Source organism: Lagopus leucura, unplaced genomic scaffold (genome assembly GCF_019238085.1).
Source record: "Lagopus leucura isolate 7727_CA_CO unplaced genomic scaffold, USGS_WTPT01 Super-Scaffold_739, whole genome shotgun sequence".
Lineage (NCBI taxonomy): Eukaryota > Metazoa > Chordata > Aves > Galliformes > Phasianidae > Lagopus > Lagopus leucura.
In genome coordinates this window covers 20,369,182-20,390,037 of record NW_024962255.1, presented here as the reverse complement: position 1 = coordinate 20,390,037, position 20,856 = coordinate 20,369,182, and the positions used below count along the sequence as shown (strand labels likewise).

Sequence of the window (20,856 nt, the reverse complement as noted above, 5' to 3'; positions counted from 1 at the left end):
GGCCTCGCCGTGCGTGCGTAGCGCCCTCCGCGCGCCGCGTCCCGCCCGCCGAGGGAGGCGCGTGGGGGGGGGGCGGCCCCGCTGCACGGCCCCGCTTTCTCCCGGCGTGACGCGCGGCTTCCCCCGCGCTGGGCCCCTTTGTCAGGCCGCGGGCCCTCGGCTGTTGGAGCCATGTCGGAGCAGACGGGCCTGGCGTTGCCGCAGACCATGGACAGGTACGGGAGGACCGGCTCCGGGAGGCTCGGGCCGGCCGGGGGCGGTTGCGTGTGTGTGGGTTCGCCGTGGCTTTTGATGCTCGGGTGGTGCGGGCCGCGTTAAGCTCGGCCGTGGCGGGGCTGGAGCGGGCTGCGGGGAGAGCGGCGCGGTGCAGGGGGCTGCCCGCTTCCTGACGCTGCGGGAGGTAACGCGGCGTCGGGAGCGTTCGTCGAAGCGTTGAAAGGCGACGTGTGTTTAGCCGGGCCTTGTGGGCTTTGTTACTACCTTTGTCTGTTTTGGAGGAGCGTGTAGTTTCTTTTTTGAGTTGCTAAGAAGTCCGACCTGTAAACTCCTCTGACTTAATTCTAAGGGAGAAAAGGCGTTCGCTCTTATTACGTTTGCTTCCTCGTGTTTGCACACGAAGCACTTTCACCCTGTTCTGCTGAGAATTTGAGGTTCCCACTGTGGGGCATTGAGTCATCCAGGAAGCTCTTGAGAGCTGCACGTATAGGCGACACAACAGCACAGTGCTTCTGAAGGTGGGAGCCCATAAGGAATCTATCCTCTACTGATAAACCCATCACGCTTTTCATCACAAACATCCGGGGAAAAGGGAGAAAGACCTCACTGAACTCTGATGTATTTATTTATTTATTTATTTTACTTCTGTAAGGAAAGAGGATTTTAGTAAAATACAGGCTGTCATCAGGCAGGTGATGGAGGGACAAACTCTGGGAGGCAAGGACAGAGCTTGCTCTGCCTTGAAGGTGAGGATAAGGAACTTCAGTCCGATGCAAAAAACAAACAAACAAAACAAAAAACTATAAATGATTTGCTGGGGGGACAGAGGAAGAGGAAAACTTATTGTTGATGTTTTAGAAATCTGGGAAGTGTTGTTAAGGAGGCTGAGAGTCAGGAACTGGAAACATTTTTGCAAGAAGTAACAGACAGGAGATAGGTTGGTTATTGTTTTTGTGTGTTTTTTGGTTTTTTTTTAGAAGTGCTGTAAGGGAGATATTCTATTTTACTTCCTGTGAATATCAAGTATAAAAAGGAAGATGGTTAAGGATGACAAATGAGCAGGAGGAAGATGGTAAAGCTGTTGTGTAGAAAGGAAAAAGAACGAGGAAGATCAGGAAGAATGTTGCACACCTGAAACTAAATTTCATCTTCATCCTGGAATTCATCGTCTGATGATATGTAGTATTTCGTTATTTTGGATGTCTAACAAATCATTATGTTCTGAATGGCTGCCCTGCTGTCTGTGGCAATTTTAACATAACATGAGGCCCTAATTCAGTAGGAAATGTCTGAGGTGGTATTTATCTGTGTGGCAAACAGTAAATTGATGTAATTAGATGACTCTGCCTAATAAAACTGAAGCTTTTCTTTTGTGCTCATATCAGCATTTGGGACTGTGATACGCAAGAATCTAGAATCTTTTGTGATGTCTTTGCAGGTTTTTTTCTTTCAAGCTTAGATTTTTTTTAAATGTCTTTTTTTTTTTTTTTTTTTTTTCCCCTTTAGGGTCTTCCCAGTATTAGCAAAGCTTACTGTTCATGAAAAACTGTCAAAATCAAATGGCATGTAGAAAAGTAAGGAAAGGTTTAGGTGAGCGTTTACTAAAAAGGAAGTTGGTTAATTAGCAGCCAAACCAGTTCACCGTTCTTCAATTGGATGTGGATATCTGTGGTTTGATGCACGTTTCATGTTCTTGTGAACTACAGTTTCACAAAGCTGAAAGGATGTATCCAAATACTTCCCAGTAAATTTGGAATAACAGTTGATAATCTGAAATAATTGGAAGGCGTTCATGGCTTGCTTAACAACAAGGACAATAGGGAAAAAGTTTGAAGTACTTAGGAAGCATAGAGGAAGGAATGAAGAAAGACCACAGCTTTCATGCAAGCTTGTTGCACTCAGTATAGGAAGCTTTAGAAACAGCGCTGTGGGAAACAATGGATGGGAATGGTAAGAAGGTGCCGAGTATACAGGATTTGTATTTAACTCAGGACTCGGTACAGTACAAGTAGAAGGATCTTGGAGTAAACAAGACCTCAAAATGCAGTCAGGGTGAGTAAGTTTTCTATTATATACTGGTGTTATGGAGTGTGGTTACGTTACAAGAAACTTTCTTGTTCCTTCATCTGGTGTTTCTCAAGATCATGCATAACTGCTTTTATGTTGTATGTAGTGATGATCAAGAAAAACATTTCAGTATTTCACATCAGAGGACATAACCTGTGAATGACTCCTTTGTAGGGATTCTGAAGGGCAGAAGTTCCTTTTCTTTCATGCTGTTATTGTTGATGCTAATGACAGATAGTTATTGCGCTGGGTAGCAGTAACAAGTGCATACAGAAAAGCTTATGAGTTAATGTATTGTCATTGCACACAGAGCATGTACTCTTAAATCAAATTGAAATCTTGTAGTGAAGGATGCAGAAAATAGCTTTTCAGTGAATAAGGCTTTCTTTGGTGTCTAACACTTCTCAGTGAGAGGAGAGATCTTTTTTTTTCTTTTTTTTTCTTTTTTTTTCCTGATACCTAGGTGGTATCACTGAGAATTCGCAGAGAATGGTGAAGTACTGTTGTCTCAGGAATAAGTTATTGCTGTAGATCTGAATGTATGCACTACTTTGTATGCAAGGGTGATAGCTCTTAAATCAAGTTCTTCAATATGTATTTGTGAGAGATAACATCTGGCTTTCTTTACTTGGCTCCTAGGTTGTACATCTGTGTGGCATTCTTCTTGTGCATTCTTCTTGGTGTTTTTCCTGCATAATTTTAGTCTGAACCACATTTCTAAGAAACGATACCTTTCTAATAAAAAGCTGTCACAGTGTAATGAATTCCTTACTTGAAATTTCTAGCTAAGGACTTTATAATTAGCTGAAGTGAAGGGTTGCTACACCATGAATGCAAGAGGAAATAACACAGAAGTACTGTACTCACAGTGGTATGAGGGTCTTGAACATTTACAATGGAAGTATTGTACTTGGTATGCCAGTATTGCAAACTGAGTCCTTTTTGTCTTTTTAAATATCACTTTTAAAATAGGCTAAAGAAGAAGGAAGGTTTTTTTTTCTTCTTTCAGTTAGGCACTATGAACTTCCTGTCTTGGCACTGTTTAACGGTAGTTCTTCCAACTGAACACTTGTAAATGTTGCCTTGTTTATCCCTTGTTAGGTGTTCTGGCTGCTTTGTGCATGCTTCAGACTCTTTTGTTCTTCCTAGCTAATGTTGGAAGATAAGCAGTTGAACTTTGTCAGATTTTGGTTTGATTGGACTAAGTTTGATTAGTAACTTTATCTTTTAAGCACGTAGGTCACTCTGAAAGCAGTGCTTCCTATTTATTTTCATGGAAAATGTAACACGTGCAGAATAACACTATTTCACACAATAGCACTATTTCATAGAGCAAATTGTCAGCTGCAAAATGCTATTTTTCAAGACCACTTCTTCCTCCAGTATACAAGGACTGCTCTGAAAGCAATGCTTCCTTGTTTTATCAGCAAAGATAAATGAAAACTGATTGCAGACCTTTAGAAGGTCTTTTGCCCATCTGTGTAAAAGCATCAGGATGTTAAACTATTTTAACCTTCAGACTTCTGTCTTATGTGTGTAGCATTTCCATATTGACATCTGCTTTGATAGGCTTATATACAAACTTGAATATTTTAAACTTAATGGCTTAACAGCTTATTTCTACCTGCAGACAGTAGGAAATTAGCTTTCTGATTTTAGGGTTAGGAAACTCCCAAGATGCTATTTATCATCTTTGGTACTGAAAATCTTAGTACCTCATATATATTTCCAGGGCGTTCAAACAGTATTCATCTACTGCATCTAAGAAGCTGAATGAAAGATCTTATTGATAGCTTCTTAGATCTCTGTAATAGTGCTTAGCTGTGATTGTCTCCCTTGGTATGGTGGCTTGCAATGCTTGTTGAAGTTAAAACTTGTGTCAACTAATACAAATATACTAGGTAACTATTTTAATATGTATAATTTCAGGGAAAAAAAAACCAACTCTACAAGATTAAAGTACTACTTTCAGAAGGTTTTTGAAAGAAAACTTTGAGTGGCAGTGAATATATCAAATGTTCATTGGTGCTTTGCTGTAGAGAGGATAGGGAGTCCTATGCATGAAAATGTGAAATAGTCCTTGTCTTTTAAAGCTGTAGTGTCTTTAGTTGCTTTCTGTTCTCCCCTCATTTGTTTTTCCTGTTAACAAAAGCTTCCACTTGACACCTGAATACTTTGTTTAAAAGTCAGCATTTTATGTTGGATTGAAACAGGTTAGCATAAGGTAGCCTTCTGTGAAGGATGCTATTAGGAAGGCCATGTGCTGAGTGCTTATGATTGTTCTGCTGGTGAGTCATGCAGTCAGCTTGAGAGTGCTGGGGAGAGTTACTTAATGTTATGTTCAGACACCTTGAAGTCTGGTTTGCATTTAGTAAATATTCTTCCAGATTTTCAATACCAATGCCAAATATGAGTAGCAGTTCCTAAAGCCATTGCCTCCCAGCCATCTCTCTTCTTGGGGTTTAAAATCCATACTGAATTGAGATTTTTTTTTTTGGTGACTTCAAAGTTTCATTCTTCAATTTTCAATATGAATATTAGGAAGATAAAAGATGACTGTCTCTTCTAGGACTTTTCGTTTGCTCTCTCACATACTGTAAATTCTATAATAAAAGTAGAAGTTATAAACTGAAAATATAACTTGAGTAATAGCATCTGTTATATAAGCTATTGAATTCAAAGCCATTTGCTTGAAGACTTCCTGCCAATTTTTGCAGCTTTGAGACCCCACTTTCTATTTTATTTCTGCTTTGTTTGGTAGAACATAATAGAAAAAACTGCTTTAATCATGGAACTAAGAATGGAATGTGGACAGCCATAAGCTCGGTTTTTAACTGATAAAGGTAGTGCTAATATGTTTGCTTTTAACTGTACTGTATCCAAAGATTGTTTCATTCTTACATTAGCTGTGTGATGCTGGAAAATCACAGAATCACAGAATTGTAGGGGTTGGAAGGGACCTCTGGAGATCATCGAGACCAACCCCCCTGCCAAAGCAGGTTCCCTACAGTAGGTCGCACAGGTAGGCGTCCAGGCGAGTTTTGAATATCCCCAGAGGAGACTCCACAACCCCCCTGGGCAGCCTGTTCCAGTGCTCCATCACCCTCACCGTAAAGAAGTTCTTGCGCACATTCGTGCGAAACTTCTTATGCTGCAGCTTATGTCTGTTTCCTCTTGTCCTGTCTCCATGTACCACTGAAAAGAGACTGGCCTCACCACTATGCCCCCACACCTCAGATATTTAACAGAATTGATGCAGAAGTTTGAACTTGCTTAAAATGCAGACTGTGAATGGAATCAAAGTTTGTATTTCTTATCTTTTATCATTTGCTTGTCACGGTAGTGGTTTAATGTTGAGACAGCTACAATTTCAGGAATGTCAAAGTTCTGTTCTCTATCTATGTTGCTTCTGATGTTTGTAACACCTACCACCTAATTTTTACATGTACCACAAACACCAGTATTGGTATTCTTGTCATGCAGTTTCTCTTGTACTTCCTCCAGTGCAAATTAAACTGTTGTACATAATGTAATGCCTTTTAAAAAGGGCAAAGGCATGTTTTCATCTTATTCTTGAGACTGACAGTTGTACTTAACATTCCAGTTTAAAACAGCATATTAAAAATACTTTGATACCAATCTTTGAGAACACACAGATATGGTTAGTGCTTGATAAAGGAATGTAAGTAATTGCTAACCTTCTGTTATGGAAAAGTAAGTCTTCTGGGAGATACATTTGGTATCCTTTGACTCAGAACTTGAAGGAATAATAATTAAATTCCTTTAAGTCAACTCAGTGTTTCTTTCCTCAATACTAGAGGATAAATGAATATAGTTGTTGCTCGTACGGGGGTGCAGCTAACAGGATTCTGATGAAGCATGAAGCGGTTGCGCACTGATCCCCATCCCTGGTGCACGGACAGCACTTCCAAGCAAGCTTCTTGAAACAGAATTGCTTGGTTATCAAGGTTTGCCTCAGTGCTAATATTTTTAATTCTCCGGTAATGTCAGAAAGCTGTTTTCTGGAAACGCTGACTAGGGAATCCTCTGAATGTGTAATTAAACAATAGGAGCATCTAAGTAGAATATCTTAGCATGCTTTGAGTTCCTTCTTACTAAGAAACAGCCTCCTGTGTTTTAGAGTCTCAGATCCATTTTCTGCTGCCTGCACTGACACTTCCTTTCAGTCAAACCTTTCTCTATCCTCTCTTTATCTGTAGTAATTGAGTATTATAAGATGGAGAGTTACATGAGTTATTTTCTGTGCATTGTTCTTTATTAAATGCTTTTTCACCAACATTTTTTATGTGTTGGTTTGACTGAATCCTCTAACTGGAGAGTGTATTGACTGAGCTGCTGAAAGCAATGGTGCAATTTTTTTTTCTTCCTCAAAGTGCAGAATCCAGGTCATGATGACTGTGATCAAGAGTATAGTTGAAAATGCTTTTCCCAGGGAGCCTCAAATGACTGAAGTTTGACAGATATATGATTTCTTGTTTTGCTATGCTTTTATTGTCTGGCAAGTAAATTTGGTACATTGGAAGCCATGGAAACAGTTGAAAATCAAAGTTTAGCACATAGTGAAGCTTGTAATGTGTCCCTGGGGAGTGGGCATTGGTGTAAGAATTCAATACAGTAGATTGCAGATGAATTACAGGAAGAATGACTGTTAAATCTACTTTGAAGTCTTACTCAGTCTCTTGTTGGTATAAAAATTAGGTAGTTCAGCCTGTCAGGAGTTGGGTGTTCTACCTTAATAGCAGGTTGTGTTATCAGTTGGAGAACACTGTGTGGTCCTCTTGCCAGCTGGAGTTCTTGTAGTATCCTGAGCATGCTACCTGCCTTGCTTTCTATAGCCAGAGTAAATATTAGTATACAAATTCTATCTCATCTAGCTTCTTACTATATCTGTTATACATGCATATCATGCTGCTCTGCAGTTCAGCACTGAGAGAAGTTGAGACAAAGAATTTTTTCTGGTTTTCATTTTCCTAATCAGAGCTTTCAGACATACTGCTGTATTATGTTGCATCCATTGCAAACAATTAGTACATGATTAAGATGTTTAAAGGAATACTAAGGAAGTATTTTTAAATAATCTCAGAATCATAATTTGCTAGGTGTTTTGCCATGTATTATTACAGTAGTAGCATTACATATTAGTAATACTATGTATTACTGCTACTCCTTACTCAGCCTTCATTTTTTGAATAATGTTCAACCCATATTTCAATTTTGGAAGTAATTTGTCTGCAAGCTTTGTGATCTCACCCCTCACCCCCCACTGTTGGGTTTGTTTATTTGTTTGTTTTATTTCCTGATGGTGAGATTCACATGCTACTGCCCCCTAGCCGTTGCTTAGTGTCTTAGATCGCTGGAGGTGTGTGCTAGGCTGCTAAAAAGTAATAATGACAGCTTAATTAGTAAAAATGTGTTATGTTTCGGTAATAAGATGCTTGTTATGAGTAGTAGTTTTGCCTGATCTGTCCTTTGCACGGTTTTAGGAGAGCCCTGCTTTCCCTCTCCACTTCAATAAAACAAATGTTTGCAACAGCTCTTCGTGTATTTAGAGACCCGCAGCAAGGCTGCAGGTTATTACTTCAACCAGTAGTGTAGATTCTTTGGTAAAATAGCTCCCCAAACCCAGTGAGAACTTAAAAGTACTTGAATGTATGATAACTAAATCTGTGGGGAATTTCTTAGTCCAAGTTAAATAGAAGCAAAGGCCATGAATACATGTAAGGCATGATTGGAGCACAATAGATGGTGGCTGGCAGTCCAAGATTTAATTTTATCTGCAAGCTAGAAAGTTGCCAGCAGGATTTTGTGAACTTCCTTTACTTATATCTCTTCCTTTATATAGTTTGGTTAGCTCAAGAGTAAACACTTTCTCCTTAATCGGAGCTATTATTCACAGCATAGAAATAAGCTAACTTCCCTTAATCGATAGACTCTGCTATGGTTTCTAGCTAGTTATTTTGTTTTGCTTCTATGCATTTCCCTGACTGCTTATTGGGTTTTAGTCATCTGTGGGCTTTTTTTAAAAGGACAAAATATGTATTATTGAAAAGCCTCTTAAAATCTAGTTTCAGCAGTGCCATCCTCTGGCTAGAGGAAGTCAGAGCTGTTATATGGATACCACAGTTGTGTGGCCATGTATTTGTTTCTGATATTATCTATTTAAGCTTTCCTGGCTGTTTTTTGACAAAATATTTTTGTATTAAAAAGTTTATTATTAAAGGTTATGTCATCTTCTATTTAGCATTACACCATATTATTGACCGGGGATGGCAGGATATTAAGAGATGTGACCTTCAGGAACTTCCTTTAGTAGTTACACTTAGTTTCAAGGGGACAGCATGCTTTCTAGCTGGATGATCCCAGCTGGCACATAGCTGCTATGCCACTCTGCCTTAAAGAAGATTGGTAGAAGTTATGATGCTGCATATAAAGCTGGTGTCGTGCACTGGAGCAGCTTTGCACTGCTGTCTTTCTCGGCTCATTTCTTCAACTGGTGTGAGTCCTTCTTTCTCTCTTAAGACACTGAGAGTTTTTGGAGTTTGACAGACAGAACTCAGGTTGAAAATGAAAGCATTTTCTTCTTGGAGAACTGGAAAGTACAGGGGAGATAGCAGCACTCCATCTCTAATCCTGCTGCAATCTCAATTTTCCTCTGCTAACTAGCTTCAACCATCGTGTTGCATAGGTCTTATGTATTCTGCTGCTGAAGTCTTCATGATGCTTTAGGCTTTGCAGCTGAGTGCATCTAACTCTTGCTCTCCCCCATGAAGCATTACTAAGCTAGCATATCTCATGGTAAGCGGCACTACTGCTTGATAGCTTTTATCAGAAACATAGGCCATGCTTGCAGTCTCTTGTGACCAAAGAATGACCCTCTAGCACAAGACCTTCCTGCTGCTTTCTTCCAACTCAGGAAAAGGAAGTGCTTAGCAGAGTACTTGCAATATATTGTTTCACTGCCTCTTGAGAAAAGAGCTTACTGAGTTCTTCTACTGAAATGAATTGCAAAGCAGCTTGCCTATGTTGTGTGCTGCTACATAACTCCCTTTAATTTTGAAATCTTGGTCTTCTGACTTATGTATGCTTTTACAGTATTTAGAGTGTAGTCAGTAGGTTTATTCGAAGCTTATTACTATTAATCAGTAATATTTTGTCTGTCAGTATTGTCTATGTATTAAAAACTTACAAGCTCATGGAAAATTGCTTTACAAATAGCGACTCTGGTTATTCTTTTGGAACAGTGCCTTTTCATGGCCAGTTATTGCAGTGCTTTCAGTCACATCTCCCAGTACATGCTTTCACCTGTTACTGCATTGGCTCACAATGCTGTCATTGCTATCAGCAGCCTTTTCGCTTTTTTTTTCTTTTCAGATGTTAAATTCAATTGTAGTAAGTATTCAGTGCTTGGCAGAGTAAGGATGCTTTGTTCTGATATTAAGGTAACAGCGAATTTGTACTTCAAGGTAAAATGGTATACTTTATAATGCGCAGAAACGTTTTCCTGAAGAGATTTCTTGTATTTTATGAAAGATCTGTAATGGGAGGAAAATGGTTTTTGTGGCTCGTGGTTACGTGCGAAGTCCTGCTAAAAGTCTTGCAAGAATTTTCTTCTCAGAAGTTTTTTGTTTGTACTTGAAGTTCATGTGTGTTTGCCACTGATCCTTGGGGATCAGAAGCTGTAGGAGAGCAGCTTCCTTAGTGATGCAGAATTCATGGTTTGGAGAAGCTTCTTCTCAGGCAAGGTATGGATTTTTAGATTACTGGTATAACGTTTGGAGTGTAGGCTCTCTGATTTTTGATACAGCTTTCTATCTATCCACTTTGCTTTTCATATGCATGGTTTCCTGAAGGGAATTTAGTAGAAAATAAAATGGATGCAATTAGTTTTTCTGAGAATAGAATTTTTTTAGTCTGGACAACTTTTAGGTACTGGGGACCAATATCTAAAAGGCATTTGTAATCTTATATTCCAGGCTGAAATGATGCTGGTCTGCTTTTCGTGTTTTGTGCTGCTCTCAATTGCCTTTTTTTTTTTTCTTCTTTGTTTTTCCACCATACAAGTATAGAAAAATACATTAGTATTATTGATTTGGCTCCGTAGAAAAGTCATCAAGGAAGAAAGGTTTCTGTTTCTATCAGAAACAATGCTTTGTTCTGCCTTGCCAGCCTTTTCTATTTCAGGTCATCTGAGTAGCAACCCCATTCAGTAGTAAGAATCAAGGTCATATTTTATTCAGTACAAGAAAATGGAAAATGTGGCAGGAGCCAAGGTGCTTGTTTTGAAATGGTTGTCTTTAGCTCTTTCTGCTACAGATGCAGTCCATGGAAAGGGATAAAGCTGATGACAAAAACATGAGAAATTTACTATTCATTATTCATGTATTGTTAAAGGCTTAAGACTGTAAAGGATTTTGTTATTGTCTCTTAAGTCTTTCAAGTTTTTTCAGTTATGATTACCTGGAAGGAAATTAGATGAATCAGTTAAGGAAAAGATGAGGATTTTCTTATTAACAGAATACTGGACGTAATTTATTCTGTGAGGTGCTCATGGACATATTTGCTAATTAAATAATCTGTCATTATTTGAGTATGGTTTAGACTTCTGTGGTTTTAATGCATTTGGCCTCATAGGCAGCCACAGACTTAACTAGCTCTGTTGTGAAGTTCTTAGCTTGAAAAATGAAAGTATAAGTTGTGAATATAGGATTAAATTGGATGTGGAATTAGAGGAGCAAAGAACAATACTGGAAGATGAACAATGCTGTGAGTAGTAGTGTATTGGTTTACAGAAAGTGTGCAGGGGCTGATGGAAACAAGAGAGGGTGATGCAGTAAAGGTGAGATATAGTTGAGCAGCTGTGATGTGGCAGAAATTGTTTCAAGGAGACCTGAAGGGGGAGGAAGAAGGTCAACAGCTGACAATAAATTTTAGAGGAGAGGAGAAGTTTTGTTAACCACCTTACACATCCCTACATAAAAACCGCAGTTAGATGCATTTACTTACAGGGTTTGTAACGTTGTATCGTTTGCTTTAAGGTTTTGTCATGTAAGAGGCTTGGATTTGTTTTCCCAATTGAAACTACAGCATTGATCTTACATTTCTCATTAAAAAAAAAATTACAAAATGCTCAGTGTGGAAGGAGATACTTGATAATACAGGTAAACATTTAATGCGTTTAATTATTAGAGGGCTGAAGTACAGTTGCAGTGCTTTTTAACCCATAAATGATCAAAAACTGAAATTAGTAATTCAGAATGTGTTAAAAGCATCTGCTTAGCTGTCTGTGATACTATGTTGTTAATACCACAGGACAAGCCTGTGGTTAAAAAAAAAAAAACAACCTATGTATTTGGTGATTAGGAATGAAGCAACGAGCATCATTTCTAGATATGCTTTTTCTAAAAATACATCTGAAAGTTTAGCACTTGAAAGTAGCAAAAATATCTTTTTTTCTTCCTGTAATTACAGAAGCTGCTGGGTTTGTTTTGCTACCGATGAGGATGATCGGACAGCAGAGTGGGTGAGACCTTGCAGGTGCAGGGGCTCTACGAAGTGGGTTCATCAGACTTGTCTACAGCGCTGGGTGGATGAAAAGCAAAGAGGAAACAGTACTGCTAGAGTTGCTTGTCCTCAGTGCAATGCAGAATATTTAATAGTATTTCCAAAGCTAGGTAAGATGTGTATCATTTTAATCATAATATAATGGGTTGTTTCTGTACATTGTTCCTAATTCTTTGCTTTCTTGTAATGCTTGGAGCCTCTGTTTTATTGACAACCTTGAGCTGAAAAAATTAAGCTGAAAGGAAATTTCTGAGTAACAATGCATATTGCTAAGAGGGAAGAAAACTGGCTAGTATGTTGTCCATGGTCAAGAAAATGTAAAACAGCATGATAACTCGCTAAGAAGTCATTGATTTATCAGTCCTTGAGTCACTTTTGTTATAAGGCAGCTATGAAGAAGGCATCAAATGTTGATAATTAGCTTTACTTTTGGTGTGTGGGGTTGATATCTGGACAGTGAAGATATACTGCAAAACGTGAAGGTTTTGGCAGTGGGCAAAAGAAGTGCCTGTAGTTTGGTTAAGATGCATGCACAGGGGAAAAAAAAAAGGCTTTTTCATTTGTTCCTGCAATTTGTGGCTTCCTTTGTTTGAATGCTAAGATGCCTAAATACTAATGTTCCTAGCTTCTGATAAATCTGGCATAAAATTCTTGCATGATTCTGTTCAGCTCTTGCATGCAGGCATCTTTTGATATGTTTTCTCTCTCAATACTAGCATTTTCCATGGTAAAGATACGAGGGAGGCATAAAATATAACATGGCATATGTAATTTTACACAAGTCTACAGCAGACCAGGAAAATGATTTGGGGTTCATCAAACCTCCATTGTGACCTCAGGTCCTTCAAGCACATGGGACAGTTGTGCCCTTTTGCAGCTCTTTTTTGTAACCCAGAACTGTTACATCAGAACTCTACTGTAAGTCAATCAAGGTCCCACAAGGCAAAGTTAAGACAGTAAGATTTCAAGCAGTCTTAGCAGTAGCCCCTTCTTGTGTTGCAGCAAACACATCACTTGTCATGCCATTCAAAAAACTAAAGTTTCTTGAGCAGGTAAGATATAGCAGCTAACCAAGTTTCCATGACATACCCTGGTTTACAAACGTAATCTATGTTAAGACTCTTCTAATGTACTGCTGGAAAAAGGTTTCCATGAAAGAGTACTTTCTAAAAACTCCTCCTAGTGAAGTATCTCCTTTTTTGTTGTTGTTTTTTAAATACTAAAAGAACTGCTTAAAACCCAGAGGTTTCATTATTATTATTTCATTTTAATAAATAGGAAAACCAAACTTGGCAGAAAAACTTCTACTAAAGCATGATTGTTTTTAACACATGAAACGTGAAAAATATTGCTGTATTTTGTTCTTTCATGTATGTCAGATTTTTTCATTTTTGTACTTCTTTAATATCATCTTAAAAGATATGTTTTGCCTTTCTTTCTTACTATTTTCACCCTAGAGGGATAATTAAAGTTTAGTGGAGCTTTTTTTTTTTTTTTTTTTTAGCTCAAAATTCTGTACTGTGCTTCCTTTCATGATTGGGATCAGTGGGTGCAATCTGTTAACATTTTATCTTAGACTTCTGCTGTTGCCATACCACCTTGCCAAGTTACCTTTCAGGACTTGCAGCATATGATGATTATACATGTTTTTTTGAGGAGTTGTGGTGATGCTTTTTTTTTTTGGGGGGGGGCCGGGCGGGGAGGGGAAGGTGGTGGAGAAGTCTCTTGTCTTTACCTCCTTCAATAGAATGATGTAAATTTTCCAAATAGTGCACTGAACTTTGTCAGCGACTGTAGGAAGCTATCAGGATATGCCAATGACTGTGTATTTAGCACTTGCAGTTATGACCTTGTTGCTATTTCAATATGCTCATAAATATCTCAGCAATCTTTTAAATTTGTCCTGGAAAGTTAAACATAATTGTTAATACAGTTGAACTGGTTGTTCAATGAGTTTATATTTTGAGTGAAGCATTCCTTCAAAAAACCACTGAATTTCATTCCTATTCAACAATAAGTTGCTCAACTTGAGAGTACATTAACTCTGTAACTTTGTCAGCTACTGAATGACTAATTTACATCAATTGGTGTATTTGAAGCAGGGTGCTGATGAGGTGTTTTCTGTTGCGAAGGAAGAAGATTCCTGCCCTTAAAACTAGGACTTTTTATCAAAACAGCACATTCTGTTCTAGAAGATGCATGGAAGGGTAACTAACTTACAGTATATTAGTAGGGTAAAACATGATTCTGTGCCAGAGCTGGACTAAGAGGCTAATCAACTTTCTGCCCAAGTTAGTTACACAAAACTGTCTACTAGATTGTTACATAGCTTAGCCTTATTTACAATTACTTATGTCAAGTCTACATATAAGCCAGATATGTTTGAATTGTGAGTCTTCAGTATGATACATGCACAAACACCAGTTAAAAGTTGCAATCCCTGCATCAGGTCTCTGGATAGTGTTACCATACAACTGGTGTACAAAATATTGCTCTGCGTCTGGGAGTGCTTTTCTAGAATGTCAGTGTTGATAAATATTACTACTAGTTCACTGAGATGTCCCTGTTACTTGTTTTCATTGGCTGGCTTCGGCTGACTAGAATTGGTGTTGCTATTGGGTGGTTGTGTTTTTTATTGGTGGTTTTTTGTGTGTGGTTTTTTTTTTTTTTTTTTTTTTTTTGAAAGCACACCCACTGTTCTCTTGCAGAGCCAACTAAATCATGGAATGGGAATCACAATTTTGTCAGCAATAAAAGTATGCAAAAAAAGTAGTCACCAACTGTTTACTTTCTGACAACACATGTAATATCCTAAAGAGCTTGTTGTAAAACACAAAAATGAAATTGCTGCTGTTCTACTGATACTTAGAAGTCTGGCAAACACAAAAGTAGCATGGATCATGGTCATAGTGGTAGCCACTTTTCAGTTCCATGCATACTTTTCACACTCTTCAACTTGTGGCTTTTGCTTTGCTGGTTCTCTTGCAGTCTTCAAAAGAAAAGATGTGAGTATGCCCTGCTTATCAAAGTTGGCATGAGTAATGTGTTGCTGTGTGCAAGTCTTGAAAGTGGATTTGTCAATAAACAGTGAAACTGTATTATCAACAGCTCTAAATGAAAAGAATTTTTTTCCTCCAATATTTGAGGTAGCCCTAAAAATATTGAGTGCAACCTATCGCTTTTCCAGTGGAATGAATCTTTGCTTTTTTTTGCTCTAGAGTGGGATAAAGTTTAGTGACAGCTTTCTTGTGACAGTTGCTGAGAGCTTTCTTCAGTATGCTTATAGCTGCATCTTGAAACCTTACTTTTCCTCTGTCATAGGTCCAGTTGTTTACGTTTTGGATCTTGCAGATCGACTGATCTCAAAGGCATGTCCATTTGCTGCAGCTGGAATAATGGTGGGCTCCATATACTGGACAGCAGTTACATATGGAGCTGTGACAGTGATGCAGGTACGTGTCTATTTCCTCTTCTAGATCTTACAAGCCTTGAAAGCAAGGCTTTTAAATAGGACTTTTAAATTAAAAAAAATAAGATTCCTTTCTTCCCTTAGCTTAAAATGTGGCTGTATGGTATTTGGTTCTGTTTGTATAGGAACTTGTAGCAAAAATATAACTATTTTAACTTGAGCCCAAATGAGTTGATGCAGTCTCCCTGCTACCAGTGTCAAATGGCGATATAGGAGTGATATAAAATGACTTACAAGACCTCCTCCATTCCGGTGGATGACACTCCCAACCACACAATTGAACATCTGTGAATTTCCTCATCTCATATCCTGTTCTTGTAGCCCTTACAAGGGCACTGCAGGCATCTGTAGGGATAAAACTGGAATTTAGTGAAATGTACTAATCCTTATCTCTCTGAAAACTGCTACACTGAGCCTTTTTCCGTAGTAACTTGTATGATCTTTTATAGCTTCTCTAGAACTACATAACAAAATGGAAAACTAAACACTCCTCTCTATGGTTGCTTTACTTTTGAAATGAGAATCTGGCCTTAAGCAAAGGCAAGCTGTGGGTCTAGTTAAGCAACTGCGTGGTTACAGCTTCACACCCATGTTGCTATAAATACCTGGCTAAATCCTAGGTTTGAAGAATTAGATTTTTTTCCTCTAGTTGCACACAGTGTGATCTCTCTTACATAGAGGATTCCTAATTATGAGATTTTTAATTAAAACATCCTGAAATACAATTTATCCTTTAAAGAGGAAGATCTAATCAATTTGACTATAGAATTAATCATTCAAAAATTTAAGTTTTTGTGTGCATTGTGGAAAGCTTTCTGTTTTCATACTTCAGATGTTTATGCTTCTACTCATGCATGCAGAGAGACATGAAACTTTTGCTGAGATGGTAAAGAATTGTGTTACAGGTTTCTGTTGCAAGATTAATGACACGCACACTAGGGCAAGAAGCTCACTTGTCTGCATTATGCTTGATAAACAGCCAAGGATGCAAAAGGAAGAATGAGTACATCAGTTGAAAGGTTTTTTATTGTCTTAAAATGCATGGTCGGTCCCTCCCCAAAGCAAACTTTTAAAATTGTATTTCTTGTTTGTCCACTATATACATATTTATCAGGTGGTGGGTCACAAAGAAGGTCTTGACGTTATGGAGAGAGCTGATCCTTTATTTCTTTTGATTGGACTTCCCACTATCCCAGTCATGCTAATACTGGGCAAGATGATTCGCTGGGAGGACTATGTGCTCAGACTGTGGCGCAAATATTCTAATAAGCTACAGATTTTGAACAGCATATTTCCAGGTAATGTGCATTAATTTTAAAAGGAAATACCAAGTTTGAGTTTCTCTGTCTAGGAGACAGGGATATGAATTTTTACCATCCTTAAGTATGGGTAGTTATACTTTCCCTCTATTATGTTTGTTTTATTTTGATTGTGCTCATACAGTACCTAGTGAGGCAGGTGGGGCAGCAGAAGCAGGAATGTGGTTTCAGGTAAGTGGTAATGAAAAGAAGCTACTAAATATAACAGTTTCTCATTTGAAAGTAGAAATGAATATAGTCCCTTAATTGGAATGGAATATCTGCTGAAAAGAGGGCGAGTTATCAAAGTAATTACACTGAATATCTATGCTGATGCACTGTGTATTTATAATGAAGCCGAGGAGGGCAGGACTAGTTCCTCCTATGTTCTGTTTGAGGCAGTGGCTACATTCTCTCCTCTTCTGCTCTCATCCCTTCAGGCATTGGTTGTCCTGTTCCTCGTATTCCAGCAGAGGCCAACCCGTTGGCTGATCACGTCTCTGCTACACGTATTCTGTGTGGAGCTCTGGTTTTCCCTACTATTGCCACAATAGTGGGCAAGCTGATGTTCAGCAGTGTTAACTCAAATTTACAAAGGACAATCTTGGTAAGATACTTTATTCTTTGCTATACAAATAGTTACATAGGATTGTAAAGTGCTGTGGAGCGGGAGGAAACTAAAAAGTGTAAATTGAACCAGAACTTCAGAGTGGCATTTGATTAAGGGTAGAGGAGATTTCCTGAAGTTGTCTGCCTTGGCAGCGGGTGAGATTACATGTGAGAGACTTTTTTTTTCCCCTATGACTGAAAGTAACTGGAAAAGGCTGAAACCTGTGTCTGGTACTGTGCTAAGCAAATCTTACCAGTAGATGAACAATCAGTATTTTCTAACAACAGGCTCTGCAAGTGAGAACTAGGGCTAGAAACTAGAGAACTATCAGCCTTTTCAGATTAGCTTCTGTTGACTCCTTGGAAGAGTCAATTTATTGAAATAAGAGTAAAAAGATATATTTCTTACACCTTAAATGAAGGCAGAAGAATGGTAGATGAGAAAAATCTCCTTTGTGAATAACCTCTCAGGCTTGCAGCTTTTCAAGAGGGAGCAGATTGAGTTTCATGAACTGCATCCCTGGTAGATGTGACTGTCACTTCAGTCTTTTTTTTCCCAATTCTAGCAAGTGGAAGAAACAGCAGTTACAACCATTCACTCAGGCTAAAGGTTTCTTAGTGTTTCGCCTTACTTTGAAGACTTGAGATGAACACAGGGTAAAACTATAAAAATAATAAATTGTCTTTCTTTCACCTTATGCTTGTTTTTAGCAAGTAACCTCTACCACAGTCTGTTTATGGAATGGTAAAAAACATTATTGTTTATGCCATCTATAATTATTCAGAGAAGGGGAAAAAAAGCAGATAAATAACTGTTTGACATAAGTTTTTGAAATAGAATAATAGACTTTTAGAATATGTGTTGAACTCCCAAGGAGATGAAAGTTTTAAAATACCTGTAGGTCTATTTTGTAATTCCTTATATGTAACTTGAACCTTTGCAATGCTATATTGTGACAGAAAGCTGTTATAATCATTTGGAATTGTCCTAATTAGCTGACTTGAAAAGAAAAAGCTGTTTGATTAGAAAGTACACCCTATTAAGTAAGTTTTCTTTTACAAAGAACATTTGCAATGATAAGATGCTGAACTTTGCAGGCTTTCAAAATCTCTTTTTATTTCAGGGTGGAATTGCTTTTGTTGCTATAAAAGGAGCTTTTAAGGTTTACTTCAAACAACAGCAGTATTTGCGCCAAGCTCACCGCAAAATTTTAAATTATCCTGAGCAAGAAGGTGCATAAGGCTGTGATCATCTGATGTCATACAGTCTCACCTAACAGGTTTTCATGTTGTATTGGTTCCATCATTATTGCACAGTAGTGGAGAATTGTGATAAGTTGCTGCTCCTGTTTTTTTCTTTAAGTACAATAAAGCACTGTCTTGTGGCAGGGTATATCCTTTCAGTAATCACTGAACCTAAGAATGTGACTTGCTTTCATTGTTTTGGAGTATTTCTCTTGAGCAACAGGCTTTGGAATTACTTTCTTTGAGCCGATTTGCTGAATGGGTGGGGAAAAAAAAATCACCAACTACACAACAAAAACGCTTCAAATTGTGTAGTTAATAGAGGCCGTGTTCAGATGCTTTTTCTAATAGTGTGTTTTCATACCCAGGCTGTCATCCATTTCAGTACTTCACACAATGAAGGTTGTTTGTTTGTTTGTTTTTAAGGAAGGAAATGAGTCATTACTAAGGGAAAATAATTGTGGGACATCAGGCAATAAAGGTTTTCTTGTATCTTGCTGGTGTGGAACAGGGAGTGCACAGTACACAAATGGCTGGACAGAGAAAAAGATCATTCTACAGGACTGGTGTGTCAGCTTTAGCCACCTAAGTACAAGCTTTTGAAATGAGCGTGGCTTCCAGGTGACTGTTGTATTACTGATACTTTTTATTGTCCTGTTGTATCTTCTGCAATGCCTACTGTTTTCTCATGGCTTTTTTTTTTTTTTTTTTTTGACTGGTTTGTAACTGGTACTAGATAGCTTTCTTTTTTTCTTCACAGCAAAATAATGACATGGGGGAAGTGAATTTCAATTACTTTCTACTTACGTATTAGAGCAATTGTTTAGTTCTCATGTTCCTTTTGATTATGTAAGTTATCTGTACAAGTAAAAAGAGTAGGAAAAATATGAGGAAACAATGAATGCTAAAGTTACATTTAGAAGAAAGCTCTAATTTTCAGTTTCAACTTCAGATCTGGGGGCACGGCTCAGCTCCTGTATCTGGACAAGTCTTTTCTCTGCCCACGCCATCTGTATTGGCAGGATAGCCAGGAACAACAGCTGGAAAGAAAGGGCAATGCTACACTGGAGGACTGAGTTTAAGACATTGCCAGCAGTATAGACAGCTGAATGCAACTTGGTTCTGTTCTGTAAAGGACTAAGGACAAATCTTAAATGTGTAATAAACTAAGTTAGTTTATTTGCACAGTCAGCTTTACTGTTATAACATGTTCCAAGTAGCCTGCTGATGGGGACACTGGCACTTCAGTTATTCCAGATATTTAAAAACTTAACAGAAATTAACTTTTCCAAAGTTACATTTTGACAAATATAACATGGCCGTTTAATATTCCTATCAGATCTAACCTCCAGTTAGTACTGGAAGTTCTCTTTACAACAATTTGTTGCTCTCAAAAGGTTTTTTCTTCATAATAGGATGTCAAATGCATGGAAACAGGTTTAAAAAAAAATTTAAAAATTAGTGGAAGTACTCATAAGTAACTATTTCTTTTCACCAGAAATGAAGGAAATGAGAGATTTGACTGCAATAATGTATGTTAAAAAAAACCTTGAAATATGGTACCTTTTCTATAGTATAATTGTCTTAAATACTGAGATGTAATATTTTAGAACTGTATAAATTGTATATAATGGCCACCTACTATTCAAAAACTACAGTATAGAAAATTATACGTTTGATCCATATCAAATACTTTGAGATTCGTAACTGAAACTCTGAGCTGTAACTGAAGAATTGCTACAATCTTGCAAGTCTGCTGATTATATTTGTCTTTGAGTGGGCTCAATTTTATATAAACTTTAGATAGAGTGGCAACCTTGAAAAGTTGCTGCTTTATGTAAGATAGCCTTGAAACATATACATATTTCTTATGGAATTCCTCATTTTGAGAAAGCAGCTTTTCAGTGGTCTTCACTGTATATATTTCCAGGCAATTTATTACTGTTTTTTAAAGTCTCATGAAGAATGGAAGGATGCAAATTACCAGTCTTGAAACTTGTTCTATGGGAAGAGATAATTGTCTTCACTGAAACTTGAAGCTACTGTAAAAATATCATTACGGAAACACTGTTTGGATTATATGATGATTAAAGTGGTGGCAGAAAGTCATTACTTTGGTTACTATGTTGTAAATCTTGTTTTTAGTATTACGAATTACAGTTATGTTGAATTAGGCTGAATAAATATTTTTTACGCTCCGTAGTGTATTTTGTCAGTTGAACAGAAGCCAACAACAACGGAATGTGTTTTAATGTGTATCTGAGGAGCTATACAATCAATTTTAAGTTGATAGGTCAAAGAAATATCTTGCAGTAAAGGAAAAACAACTGAGACTTCAACCTTACACTTCAAATTTACTATCCGTTGTTT

At 37.9% G+C, this 20,856-nt stretch overlaps 1 protein-coding gene across 1 annotated transcript; it reads left to right on the top strand.

The window, feature by feature from the left end:
* The first annotated feature begins 88 nt into the window (after positions 1-88).
* MARCHF5 (membrane associated ring-CH-type finger 5) lies at positions 89-20,684 on the top strand. Its single transcript, XM_042862863.1, has 6 exons — positions 89-215; positions 11,773-11,975; positions 15,187-15,317; positions 16,449-16,632; positions 17,073-17,239; positions 18,366-20,684. The coding sequence occupies exons 1-6, from the start codon at positions 172-174 to the stop codon at positions 18,480-18,482; spliced, it is 846 nt and encodes a 281-aa protein (XP_042718797.1). The 5' UTR covers positions 89-171; the 3' UTR covers positions 18,483-20,684.
* The last annotated feature ends 172 nt before the right edge of the window (positions 20,685-20,856 follow it).

Coding starts and splice junctions, on each gene's coding strand:
- MARCHF5 (XM_042862863.1), top strand. CDS start 172: ATGTCGGAGCAGACGGGCCTGGCGTTGCCGCAGACCATGGACAG. Junction 216..11,772: donor TTGCCGCAGACCATGGACAG/GTACGGGAGGAC, acceptor CTGTAATTACAG/AAGCTGCTGGGTTTGTTTTG. Junction 11,976..15,186: donor AATAGTATTTCCAAAGCTAG/GTAAGATGTGTA, acceptor CCTCTGTCATAG/GTCCAGTTGTTTACGTTTTG.